General features: G+C 36.1%; 1 protein-coding gene across 2 annotated transcripts in view; it reads left to right on the top strand.

Moving 5' to 3' along the window:
• The window catches only part of PRMT3 (protein arginine methyltransferase 3), a 158,796-nt gene extending 146,222 nt beyond the window's left edge, over positions 1 to 12,574 (top strand). For both annotated transcript variants that reach the window (XM_007497161.3, XM_007497162.2), the window contains one exon: positions 9,911 to 12,574. In XM_007497161.3, coding sequence (XP_007497223.1) covers positions 9,911 to 10,020 — 110 coding nt within the window. In that variant the 3' untranslated portion in view covers positions 10,021 to 12,574. The remainder of the gene's footprint in view (positions 1 to 9,910) is intronic.
• Positions 12,575 to 12,970: the final 396 nt, after the last annotated feature.

Genomic DNA, 12,970 nt, shown 5'->3' with positions numbered 1-12,970 from the left:
TTAAACAGGTGGATGTATTTTTACTTAATACTTAAAGATGTTTTACCCATACCTAAAGATAATTAAAATTAAATATACCGGTATCTCCTCCCTATCACAACTTTGCCCACTGTGGTTTCAACATATTGCACATTGGCATAAGAAATTAAATAGGAAATTTGGGAGGAGTTTTGTGAAAGCTGCAGAAGACACAGTAAGGCCAGCAGGACAACACAGAAAAAGTTTAGAAACTCAGAACCACATAAAATATATGGAAAATATTGTTTAATATCAACATATTTTATCTTTTAATACCATAAATATACACAACTTCTTTTTTAAAGTTAAAATGAGTAAAAAGTTCACAAAAAGAATGTCAAAGGCAGCAGAGAACACACAAAAGCTAGAAATGTAAGGATATTTTAATATTGACCTACCAATAGCCTATGACCAAATACTTAACCCACATTTTACAATGACATTCTGAAAACACCCCATGAAGAAAAAGAAAAGAAAAGAAATCAGGCTTCTTCTCTGGTACAAAAGAAGGGCCAAAGGATTTTATGCTGATTTTTTGGATCTTGGGGGTTCCATACCACTGGCCCTCACAAAATGGAAGGAATAACTGTATAATACATTTTTATCTTGTGTTCTCTTTAAAGGGAATTTTAAAAAAATTTAAAGCTAAAGTAAAAGAAAGGATCAGTTTAATTGTACTTTTAAGTTTAATAAAGGACTGTGTAAAGCTTAAAAGAAATTTTTTTCTAACATACCATAAACTTTAGAGTAAACACCAGCTTTCCAGCTACTTCTTCCATCTAGCACACAGCTGAAAGCTTCAGAATTAGCAGTCTTTGGAGTAGTCAAAATAACTAAGTCTGTGTATTAAAAATCAAGTTGTATAAAATTGTAAAGACTTCATTCAATAAGAATGGGTTGCTTTTAATTATAATTTTTTCCAATTAAAAAGCATTTCCTTTCCTCTCCCCCAATTGAAAGAAAAAAGAAAATAGTTATTAATCAGTATTGTCGAGCAAAAACAGATTCCAATATTGGCCATATCTAAAAATGAATGTCTCATTCTACATTTTAGTCTGTCAGCTCTCTTATCAGAATTAGAATTCTTCATCAGCCCTCAGGAATCATTGTTGTCATTGTGCTGATTAAAGTTACTAAGTTTTTCAAAACGACGTGGTTTTCAAATGTTGATGTTCTACTATATATTGTTCTTCTGTTCTCTAGTCTGTATCAGTTCATAGAAGATAATAGTGTTCATTTCATACATCCACTTGAATTTCTTTAGCTGTTTTCCAATTGTTTATCAACCCTTATTGTCTAACTCTTTGCCCCACTCCACCCACACATACAGAGAACTATAAATATTTGGTGAAATGAATAAATTGAACCTACCTCATCCAGTCTAGGAGCCACCAGCTCATGCTTCCCCTCCCTCCTCCTCCCCCCCATCTTACCATCTGCCCCACCCCACATGGTGCCCCTCCTCCTGACTTCATCTTACCCCTCCCTCACACAATCAGGAAGTGATGTGGTAAGTTCCTCCACAGGTCTCTAGCCCTGTCCCATTTTAGGTCATCTTTTCCTCTTTAGATGCTCGTGGGATAATCAGTACCAGCTTCTGCCCTGTGATTCTACATCCACCTGCCCCAACTGTTTTTTACTGTTTTGAGGCAGCCCTCATCCTTGAAACCTTTGAATGGAGGGCATCCCTCTTCCTGGTGAGGGAGGCAACGTGATGCATTGGAAAGAAGACCTGCTTCCCCTCTGATTCACCCATCTGTCAGTCAGTCAACATTTATTAGACCTGTTATGCCAGGCTCTGAGCAAAAGCTCAAGCTCCATCTTCATAGGAGATTGACCCAGCTGGTGGGAACTCAGGTGCCCTGTTTCTAAACCAAGAGTGTTATAGTTGTCCTCTGAATGAGTCAGAAAATGTTTAGGAAATGCTTACTGTATACAGTTGTTATGATGTTGGTTTTGAAAATGTGAATGGATTCCAATGCAACTGACATATTTGTGCATTACACCAAATTGGCGACTGCAGTTGCGTCTCTAGAAACATCATGTGAGCATGAAGGTCGAACAGGAAGACTGTACCCAGTGTTCCCCCTTTTTCATCTCAGACCTCCAACAGCTGCCCAATTTCACCCAGAGTGTGTTAGCCTACATGGCTGGGTTTTGCTATTGTTTCACATTTGTGAAAAAGTCATTGAGCATCCCAAGTATCCTGGCTCAAATATGTCTACCAGCATCTACAAAGGGAAGGACTGAGGAGAAACTTGAAATAATAATGCTTTTTGAAGAAATCAACAGACATAAAGGAATCAGAATTGTGGACATCAGCTACAATACCACAAAAATAAAAGAAACGTCTGTGGCTAGAAGTGGGCCATGATTCATTTTACTGTCCACCATATGGTTTTATGTTGCACAGTTTTGCAATGTGCTGGTTTTTAGATTTGCATGTATGGAGTTTTAGCAGAACTGAATGTTTCAAGAATTGTCATAAATGATGGGAGATGAAGCACATCCTGATGGAGGAGACAGCACCCCAGTCATACATATAAGATACATGAAAGGCAGGAGGAAGGTGTGAGGGAGCCCAGAAAGACTGCTTACAGAAGGTAAGATTTTATCTTTGCTTTGAAGGAAGATGGATGCTTTAAGGTGAAGATGAAGAGAAATGTGTCAGCCCCTGAAGACAACCAGCACAGAGTTGGAACTGGGTGTGTCTTGAATGAACAACAGCAAGCAGGTCAGTGTAGCTGGATTTTAGAGAATATGGACAACAATAAAGCATAAGAAGACTGGAAAAGAGAAAGATCTTTAGAATCCAAACAGAGTAGCCATTCAGCATGCAATAGTAAATGACCATAGTGATCTAGTGTTTGACAAAAAAAAAATCCAAACTTTTGGAGGAAGAACTCACCTTTTGACAAAAACTGCTGGGAACACTGAAAAACAGTATCACAAACTCGGCACAAACCAACACCAAGATAAATTCAGAGTGGATACATGATTAGAAATAATTGGGAAACATCAATTGGGGTTCACAAAATAGTTACCTGTCAGACTATAGAGAATAATTTATGACTAAGCAAAATAATGAGGAACATTGCAATATATAAGATAGAAGGGGCAGCTAGGTGACTCAGTGGATTGAGAACCAGGCCTAGAGACAGGAAGTCTGGTGTTCAAATCTGGCCCCAGATACTTCCTAGCTCTGTGACCTGAGCAAGTCACTTAACACTTATTGTCTAGCCCATACCAGTCTTCTGTCTTGGAATCAATACGCAGAATTGATAAGATGGAAAATAAGGCTTAAAAAAAGATATAAAATAGATAATTTTGACTACATTAAAATAAAAAGAGTTTGCACAAACAATGAGACCAAAATTAGAAAAGACACAAAAACCTGAGGGGAAATTTTATAGCAAGTATCTCTGTCAAAGGCCGGCCTCATTTCTCAAATATATAAGAGATCTGAATTAAATTTATAAGATTACAGTGGATTCCCCAATTGATAAATAGTCAAAGGATATGGACAGTTCTCAGATGAAGGAAATTTAAACTAGCCTTAACCTTTTGAAAGAATGCCCCAAAACACTTTATTAGAGAAATGCAAATTAAAACAACACAAAGGCACTATCTCACACCTATAGACTGGCTAATAAGGGAGGGGGGGATAAATGTTGGAGGTGTGAACTGTGGATGTAGATTTTTAAGGAAGAGGTGCCATGGGCATCATGAGCAGTAAGGACAAAATAAACAGTTTTAAGATTAGAGTGAAGATGATAGTAAGGTAAAGGAAATCTGGGGAAAGCAGGAGGGAATAGGATCAAGAGTGAATATAGAGGGGATTTTCATTGGAAAGGACAAGGGCCACCTTTTCATATATGGCAGGGCAAGGGGGGAAATTGTTGGGAAAGATAATCTGAATGATATGTGAGAAAACAGGAGGGGAAAGGGGGAGCACAGATAGGTTGGCTTCCATTTTTTTGATGATATGAATCAAGATTCTCTGCTGAGATCATAAGGGAGGGGTGCCAGAGTGCTTGAAGAGGTATAAAAAGGTTTGGGATCACTGCCTTGATGAGTGGAAGAGATAATCAGAGAGATGTTAAAGTACCCTGACCCTACTGTCATAGGATATTTGCTAGTTGGGGTGCCCTCTGGGCTTTTTCAGCTACCTTGTAGTAACACTTGCACAAATTCAACTTCTTTATGAAATGAAGTTTGAATCAATATCATTACTTTTGTTTCTCATTTTTTTAGACTTTAGTGCTTTATGTAATAGGTTGGATTCGAGGTATAGTAATTACATGTGCTGTCTTCTCTAATCTTTATCCTTTTATCTAATTAGATATTGATTTTAACTTTAGCCCTAACTAGTCAATGATGTGTTCTGAGGGCAACGAAGCACCTGATTCTGAAATGACTCCCACATCTATAGCTAGTTATTGTCCTATCTGTTTAGCTAACTCTATGTCTCATTTTTCCTGATAATGTTTGGTGTTCAACATGTCTAACACCTTCTACCTCCCTTCTTGGAGTGACCAAAAAAAGCATCTGGGATAAACAGACAGTAGTTTGGAATTATTTTACAGTCTTCTCATTTAATTTCTCTTCCCCCCCCCCCAATAACTACCTTTGTGTTAAAATAATAAAATATCTTGTAAATATTGACTTGTTTGGAAGATCTTGGCATAGCCTGCAGAGAATTTCTCTACTTTTTATCTTCATCAACTATTAGTACACAAATTGTAATCATGAGTACCATAAGGTGAAATAACCAATTATATCTTGAAACAATGATATTTTTTGCCTTTGGCATCATAAAGAAGTCCTGTATTTCCCTTTCTGATCTAATCAATTCATATGGGAATATTTCAGCCAACATTTCTCAAGCCCCAACTTATTTGCAAGATATTGTGCTAGCCCCTCTTGCCAAAGCCTTTATTAGACCTTAGAGTTTGGATAAAAGATAAACAAAAAGATAATTTGAAGAGCAATTTGGGGAGAGGGGGTCATTAGCAAGTAGAAGTATCCAGAAAGGAGGAGATGGCACCTGAGCTGAACCTTAGAATGCCACAAAACAGGAGATAATTCCCAGCATAGCCGACAGCCTGTGTGAAGGCACAGAAGTGGAATGTCAAGAGCAAGAACTATTTAGTAATCCATTTTGTCTGGAGCAGGTGAGCTTTTTAGGAGGATGTAAAAGAAGTCTGGAGAAGTATAGGCAACTCAGAGTGTGGGGGACTTTATAGCTCACATTAGGAAGTTTGTATTTTTCCTTTATATACATCTGCAGATTTTTGAACAGAAGACTGTTGGGTTTTTGGAATATTTGTTTGGCAGTCATATAGACCACAAGTGTCAAACACATAGCCCACGGTGCTCCCAAGTATTGCCAGAACCAAATTAACATGTAGTTCCTATCTGATTTTAACGTATTGATGTACTAATAAAAAAAGACGTGTGGTTTTTAAAGTTAACGTGATCTACAGGGATCCTTGAGTATTATTTAGTGCCCTCATTTCTATTTGTTTGACGCCTCTGGTGTAGGCAGTAGATTACAGAGGATAGAGATCTGGTAGAAGACCACTATACTTGAGCCGCTGAAGTGTGACTCCTTTGAACTAGATGCCTTCCACTAGTTGTGAAAACAAAACAAGGTTAAATTGTTCCCAACATACCTTGTTGATGATTCAGGGTCACCTCTACAAACATTAACTATCAGACCCACAAAAGTTGGAGTGTTGTCGGGTTAGTCAGGATGGCCAGGTCTGCTATCACCAAAAGATCACCGTCTTTTAGGTGGATCTACACTTATTTCAAAATGCTTCCACTTACTTTACAAAATATATTTAGAAAGTTTCTTGGGGAATGACCTTCATAACTATTTGTGAATGTATTATACCTCTCAGCCAGTCAGTAAGCTCCCTGAGGCCAAGAACCTTTGCCCAAATCTAATCTTTGCATCCGTTACTGTTCAACATCAAGCAGGCTCTCCATACATACCTGTTTTAATTAAATTCTTTTGAATATCCACAGTGCTGACAAGCCTTTGTCCTCATTTAATTTTAGAATATGACCAAAATGAATTCAAAACAAAGTTTGATCAAAATAAGGTGGCAGGTCAAGTAGGTAATCCCCACTTAAGCTCAAAGTCAGGTATATCTATAAAGTGATTAGACTAGTGCTTGTGTGTGTGTGGTGTTTTTGTTTTTGCTTTTGCTTTTGGTGACTCATCAACTAATCCAGAAACTGTTCTGGAGAAGGAGTTTCAAAAATATTTTAAGCAATGGGGACCTTCATTTTGATGAATGTATCAACTTCCCAAAGTGACAGCTTTGAAAGGGATCATACATATTTAGAAGCAAAAGAGCTAATATACTTTTTAAATAGTCCCATTATTTATAGTCAAACTTTGTATGACTATGTTTACATAAAATTACCAACACTCCAATAGAATACAGAATACTGTTGTTATAATCTGACCAAAAGCAAGTTAATGATTTCTCCTTTCCCCTTGCTAGAGTTAAGTCAAGCTTCTACAAAATGCAGAATCATGCTCTCTAATCTTTACCGAGGATGTTATTTATGGCTTCTCTAGGAATGGCATTCTTTGCTTGTGAAGAGATAAATTAAAATGATATAATAAATATATAGTTTCCTTTTTTCTTATTGAACTGCAAAACTGGATTCTCTTATGCTTGAGGCAGTGCGCCTGTGATGAGGGCAAGGTGATGCAGCTCGGCTCCAGAGAGAGCGTCCTCTGCAGCTCACCGAAGAGCAGAACTGCTTAAAGACATCAGTCATTTTATATCTACATGACACTGATTAATTACTCTGATCGACTTTGGTGTTACAGCCATTGCCTTTGCACCTTACTCAGTCTGTAAGAGATTGGGGGAAGTGTTTGCCAAACATGAATTACATATTTATTATGTGGTTTCCTGATACTTGTTTCTTTGAACTGAATACCTGATTGCCTTCATTGCTTAAATCATCCACTGGTACACTTTTAAAATAGGGCTTTTCTTCTAATATTATTTCATTTTTAAAACCAATTAATACCATGTTTTAGATCATGCGATTAGAGTTAGAAATGGCCTAAGAGATAATTTAGTCCAACTCCTGTTTCATTTTAAAGAGGAGAAAACTGAGACACAAAGAGATGAGATTTGCCCATGGTCCCAAAGCTATCATAGGTAGCAGATCAGAGAGAGAGAGAGAAGGAGAGAGACCCACCAAGGTGAAATAGACTCCAGTGTATACATTATCTCTGGATATTTTACAAATCAATGAATCTAAAAAGATTGTTCGGGTTAATTCATTGAGAGCATATTACAGCTCATTTGGTTTAAGGAAGAAAAAATAAACAATCATCATCAGCAACATGATATTGCCATAAAACTATAGGGAAATAATCCTTTCTCTTGAATAGGTAAGAGTACAAAGTACTGTGATACCTTTTTAGCCAGAAGTAGAGAGTTTGACCAAATGTTATGTGAAAGGCAAAGCATTATTCCAGGTTCAACAAAGAGTCTATGTTAGAATAAAGTGTTTACCAAAACTTGCATTTTAAAATTTTTGAATAGCATTTACTTTATCAGAAAGAAAATTGCAAATATTATCTCATTTGATCCTCTCAACAACCCTGGAAAATAGGTGATATTATTAGCCCCAATTTACAGATAAAGGAAGATGAGGAAGAGACAGAAGTTAAATTATTTGCCCAGATTCACATGTTTAGAAAGTATCTGAGGGCAGATTTGAATGTGGATCTTTCTGAGTCCCAGGCAACTACATGGCAAAGTGAATAGAGTGCCAGACCTAGAGTCAAAGAAATTCTTTAGGCTGAGCTAAAATCTGGCCTCAAACCCTTACCAACCAACCATTTGACTCCTGCCAAATTTTTACAAATTTATAAACTTCAGAAATATGTCCACAGCCCACTTAAAGATCTGTTGGAGCCCTAGTTTAACAACCACATACTTTATTATGATAGGATTAGAATAGTTAAGCTCTAAGGTCCTTTCCCAACTATAAACCATATTATCATTTGGTTCTAAGTTTAAGCATCATGATATCTAGAATAAAAAAACAGAAGCTGAAGTAATATGCATTTTACAAAATAATTACAATAATTATTAACTTGAACTTCATCAGACATCTAAAATTTGTAGCATTGTTGCTATGAGCGCTGTGTCCCTGTCCTATTAAGTAACCTAAAAGGTTTGTATGGGATTGGATGCCATTGACTTATTTTTTTAAAAAACGTTGAGGAATATATCAGAATTATAATCAGAAAGCAGTGATATTGTTGGTGCTTAACTACTCTTTTCTTAGTGAAGTATTATGTTGGATTTGTTCCAGATTCTTCTTTTCTTTAATATAGATCCTCTTCTTTCCCAAGAATTATATCAAAGTACATGAATTTGGAAAGTGCCAGTTTTGTAAGTGATAGACTATATGCTACTGCACTTCCTTGCCCTTTCTCTGTCAGGTCTCTACATGCTCCTTCCATTAGAATGTGAGCTCTTTGGTGGCACAGACTTTCTTACTTTGTATTTGTAGCCAGAATTATTGGGACTGTCTTGGATATATAGTAAGCAATACTTTTGCTGCCTTTGACTTTTTTTTTTAATGATTTGACATATTACCCAACTCTTAAGATGAAGCATTGCTGTTTTAAACAACAATATTAAAAAATGTACTAATTAGTTTATAAATTTGAGAAAATTAATGTTTTTAACATTGTAACTATTACAGCACATTTTTTCATAATTATTTTTTAAGCAGTTTGTTAAATGTCCTGTCGTGTTAGTGCAGATTGTTAAGCCTGAGGAGATAGCTGAAAAAATGTAAAATACCATTTGGTTTAGTCTCATTCTTTTTTAACCAAGAAATATTGATCTGTCATTTTTGCTTCCTTATTAAAAAGTACTTCTTGCTATATCATTGAAGAAAATTCTGAAATGAAAAATGCAATATTATTATTTATTTGTCCAGAATGCTTTGAACTTTATTAATTTCCATCTGGTATAATGAGAGATGTGTTTACATTGTGTGTGTTTTAAAATGTATAATCTTATTAAAACAAATCCAATTTTTCTTTCTAGTGTATGATTAGAATCTGCTCCCCAGAACTCTAAATACCAGCATCCCACTTTTGTTCTCACATTACGTCCTTACGTTTTGGAGATAAAGTTTGTGTGTGGCCCCGGCCCACTCTCTTTTTCCCGCAAACGCAGTCAGAAAACATTTCTTTACTCAGGCTTTTACTTTTGTCCTTTTTATTTTTTCTGCTTCAAGTGATTATTAATAAATCTTACAAAATATAATACTTGGAGTTATTGGATATTAATTTAAATCCTACACTAGCTATGAATTATTTTGACATCCTATGGCTATTTTGTTTAAAGCAATTTTCTCCTTAGTTTATAGTTCCAGAGCTTTCTTTTGGATTCTGTTTATATAGAAATAGAAAATAATATTTCAGAGGTAATGGCTTTTCTTTATTTCATCTATTGCTAGTGCCACTATTGAAACTATTTTTTTTTTACTGTATGCTAGAAGTTATAAATGCCCTGTACATTTCCATGTTATAAACATATAGCAAACCTTTCTTTCTGAATTACTGCCACTAAGGACTAATGCCAGATTTCTCCCATGAAGTTAGAGATGGACACCCAAACCCTCTGACTACCACACTTTTGTTTTGCCTTCAAAGTGCTAATGATTGGCATCTATAGTGGTTGATAATCTACTTTTTTGAGTGACTTAATGCTGTTAATTCATTTAGGATATTATACATTTAAGGAATATTATGGGGGAATAGTGCATTATCTAATAGAAAATTTCTTTAATATTCAAACTTCCTCTCTTTTTTTCTTTTTCTTTTTAGGTGAGGCCTTAAAAGGAAAGATAACCATTCAAAAGAACAGGAAGGATCCACGTTCTCTCATCGTTACTCTTAAATTGAATAACTTAACTCAGACCTATAGCCTTCAGTGAAAAAGTTGTTCTTTGTATACAAAGCTAAGTGAAGACACCTTGGATGAAGAAACATGGTGCAGGAAACTTCTTCTGGTTGATGGGTTCTTCACTAGTGAGTCTTATGAATAAGAGAAAGGGTTGAGAGATGTTCCACACAAACACCAACTGATTGATTTCTAAAAGGAGATCTTTATAATCACGTATTCTAAATCTGACAGCAAACTTATCAAACTGCAGCCTGATATATTTCCTGTGCTGTGAAAAAACTGAAAGTCAAAACTAAATGTATTTGGGGAAAAACATGTCCGTTTTCGTCATATAACTTGAAAACTGATTAGGAGAAATATTTTAGTGGCCCGGTTTAATTGATCCTGTTATGAAATGGCCCTTGGGGTCATCATCTTATGTCTCTATTTTGTGAGTCCTCTCTTTGGATATCCTTTCAATACAACCTCGTATATGTAATGCTAGAAGCTGTAGCTTCTACTATCCAAACTATCTTCAAAGACAAGTCCGTATATATTATCGTTTGCTAACTTAGAGACTTTTTTCAAATTAAATTATGTGCTTGTAACAATTGTAAAGTGTGGTTAATATTAGGTAACATTTTACATTCTAAAATTGTACTATTTGCAATTATTGCCTCAGGTTGAAAGAAGAATGTGGCAAACATTCGTTTAAATATATGTGATGCTATAGTCAATTCTTTAAAGAGGGTCCTACAAAGTAGCCCCTTTAACAAAACAAATTTTAAGGTCATGTGTCATGCCTTGCAGATAAACAGATGGATTTTTTTTCAGAACTAAGTATGTTGGAAGTATTATTATAACATGGTTCTACCAAAGAAAATTCCTTTCTTTTAGGTGAAACTTGGGGACTCTCAGCTCCAGCTCCAACTAATTGCCCCTATCTACTGTGTGCTATCCCAATAATATAAGTAGAAATCACTGTTCCTGAGATGAAGAGAAATTGTGTTCTCTCCATTAGACTTAAATAGAAAAAAAAATCATCATCATAGCTTTTAAACTAAGAGCAAAGCTTCCCCTCAGCCATCACTCCTATCAATATTACAGATTTTTAATGACAACAGAGAAGTTACACTCCTTCAAATGGTATGGTTAAGATAATAATTCAGATACTCATTCATCCCCACATTACACTTCAATTTTACTGGTGCTAAACTTCAGCCAGTTTCCTTGTCTCAAAATTTATCTTACTCAGTTTCAGGATATAGCAATAAATCTTAGCGTAAGAACTGAAAATAGTGAGACCCAAAATGATAATGATGATGATGGTGATTATGACTACCTGAAATGCTTAAGAATTTCTTTTCAGTTGTCTCATGTTGATCCAAACAGGCTGATAGAGTCTGATAGGTTACCACAAGTGGAGAACTCAACGAACACCATCTGGAGTCTTTTCTAGAAGGAAAGGGCCCAATTGGGCCAAAAAAATGACATCTCTTCCTTCCATAGAAGAATACTTTGTTATTGAGTTTATAGCTAAGAATTACTGTACCCTTCCCAAACAGTGTTAAAATGATACGCTGCCTTTTAAAAAGACACATTGGAGAAATAGGAATTTGACATTAACACTAAACACAATCTCAAAATGTAGTGAAATTTCAGAATGGACCCTGTTAGAAAGCCACGTGTGACAGTAAGTAGAACTATTTAAAGAAAGTTTTCTTTCTACAAAACTCAGCTCTGTTTGCATGGTCCAATCAGATGTCCTTCTTTTGGTCTTTATTTAGATAGAAGCCATAATTATTAGAAATTATTTTCATGCTTGTCAAAAACTACCATCCCAGGGGGGGAAAATCATGTATCTCTAACAAAGCTGTAACTAGAACAGGGTTATTTGTACCAACAGCTCCTGCCAGGTAGGTAGGAATGATGTACAAGCTAGATGGGCACCAATATCCAGGACTGTACTTTCCTTCCTGCCAATGCTCCAGATTTCCCTCTCAGGATATTGGCTCCCCTGTGGCAGCAACACAACTATCCCACCTTCCTTGCATGGCCCTAAAAAGTCTTGTTACCGGCGTGCCCCTGCCTGGCCTTCTCCCTGCCGCTGTGGCCAGGATTGGCCACCATCCCCTCATTCCTATCTCTCTTCTTTTAGATCTTGGGGAACCTGGATTGGTCTAATGTATCCCGGGGGTATTGGCAATACTCTTTGGAAAAGGAGTTACCCCTTATCCTCGCCCTGAATTGAATTTGCTTTGAATGCTAGAAAGGCTAGTTGCTAGCTCTGTCTTCTAAACCCATGATGTCCAAGTCAAATAGAAATGTGGGCCACTAAGCTGTACATAAGGATCTCTGTGGGCCACATATTGACTTAGAAAACCACACGTGTTTATGTATTTTATTAATGCAGCAACATATTAAAATCAAAGAAACTACATTTTAATCTGGTTCTTGTTATACTCAAAAGGGTTATGGGCTGTGTGTTTGACCCCTCTACTCAAAAGCTGTTTTGTCATATGTTCATCTTAAATTGCCCAGTTTGGGAATAAAATGTCTTTCCTTAAAATTCTCTGTGAAAAATAAACATACACACACTTTGACAAGTACTGTGCCCTTTTCATTCTGTGATAAATAAGGATTTATAGGCTAAAAGTCATAGGTTTGTTTGTTTGTTTTTCTTGGGTATTTTTGTCTTGTGTTAAGTGTGTCCAGTTTCCTTAGGGGAATATGGGCACGGATTTTTTGTTTTTATTTCATTTTCAAAAATTTGTGAGAGTTGTAATTTTTTTTTTTGCTATAAACCTATGGTTTTTCAGAGTTGGTAACTCTACTGATACATATCAGCCATCTCTCTGCTATTTAGGAGTCTTAGAGAGGTACGAGAGTACATTAAAAGATTGTGTCCTGCTCGATTCACGATATTTGGAGCCTTGGAACTCTGAATTTAGACAATATGCCTAGAAGGTTTCACATATATTGTAAGAGAACAGCAAAAAAAT

Source organism: Monodelphis domestica, chromosome 6 (genome assembly GCF_027887165.1).
Source record: "Monodelphis domestica isolate mMonDom1 chromosome 6, mMonDom1.pri, whole genome shotgun sequence".
Taxonomy (NCBI): domain Eukaryota; kingdom Metazoa; phylum Chordata; class Mammalia; order Didelphimorphia; family Didelphidae; genus Monodelphis; species Monodelphis domestica.
Note: the sequence above shows the minus strand (reverse complement) of the source record. Positions and strands in the feature narration are given on the sequence as shown.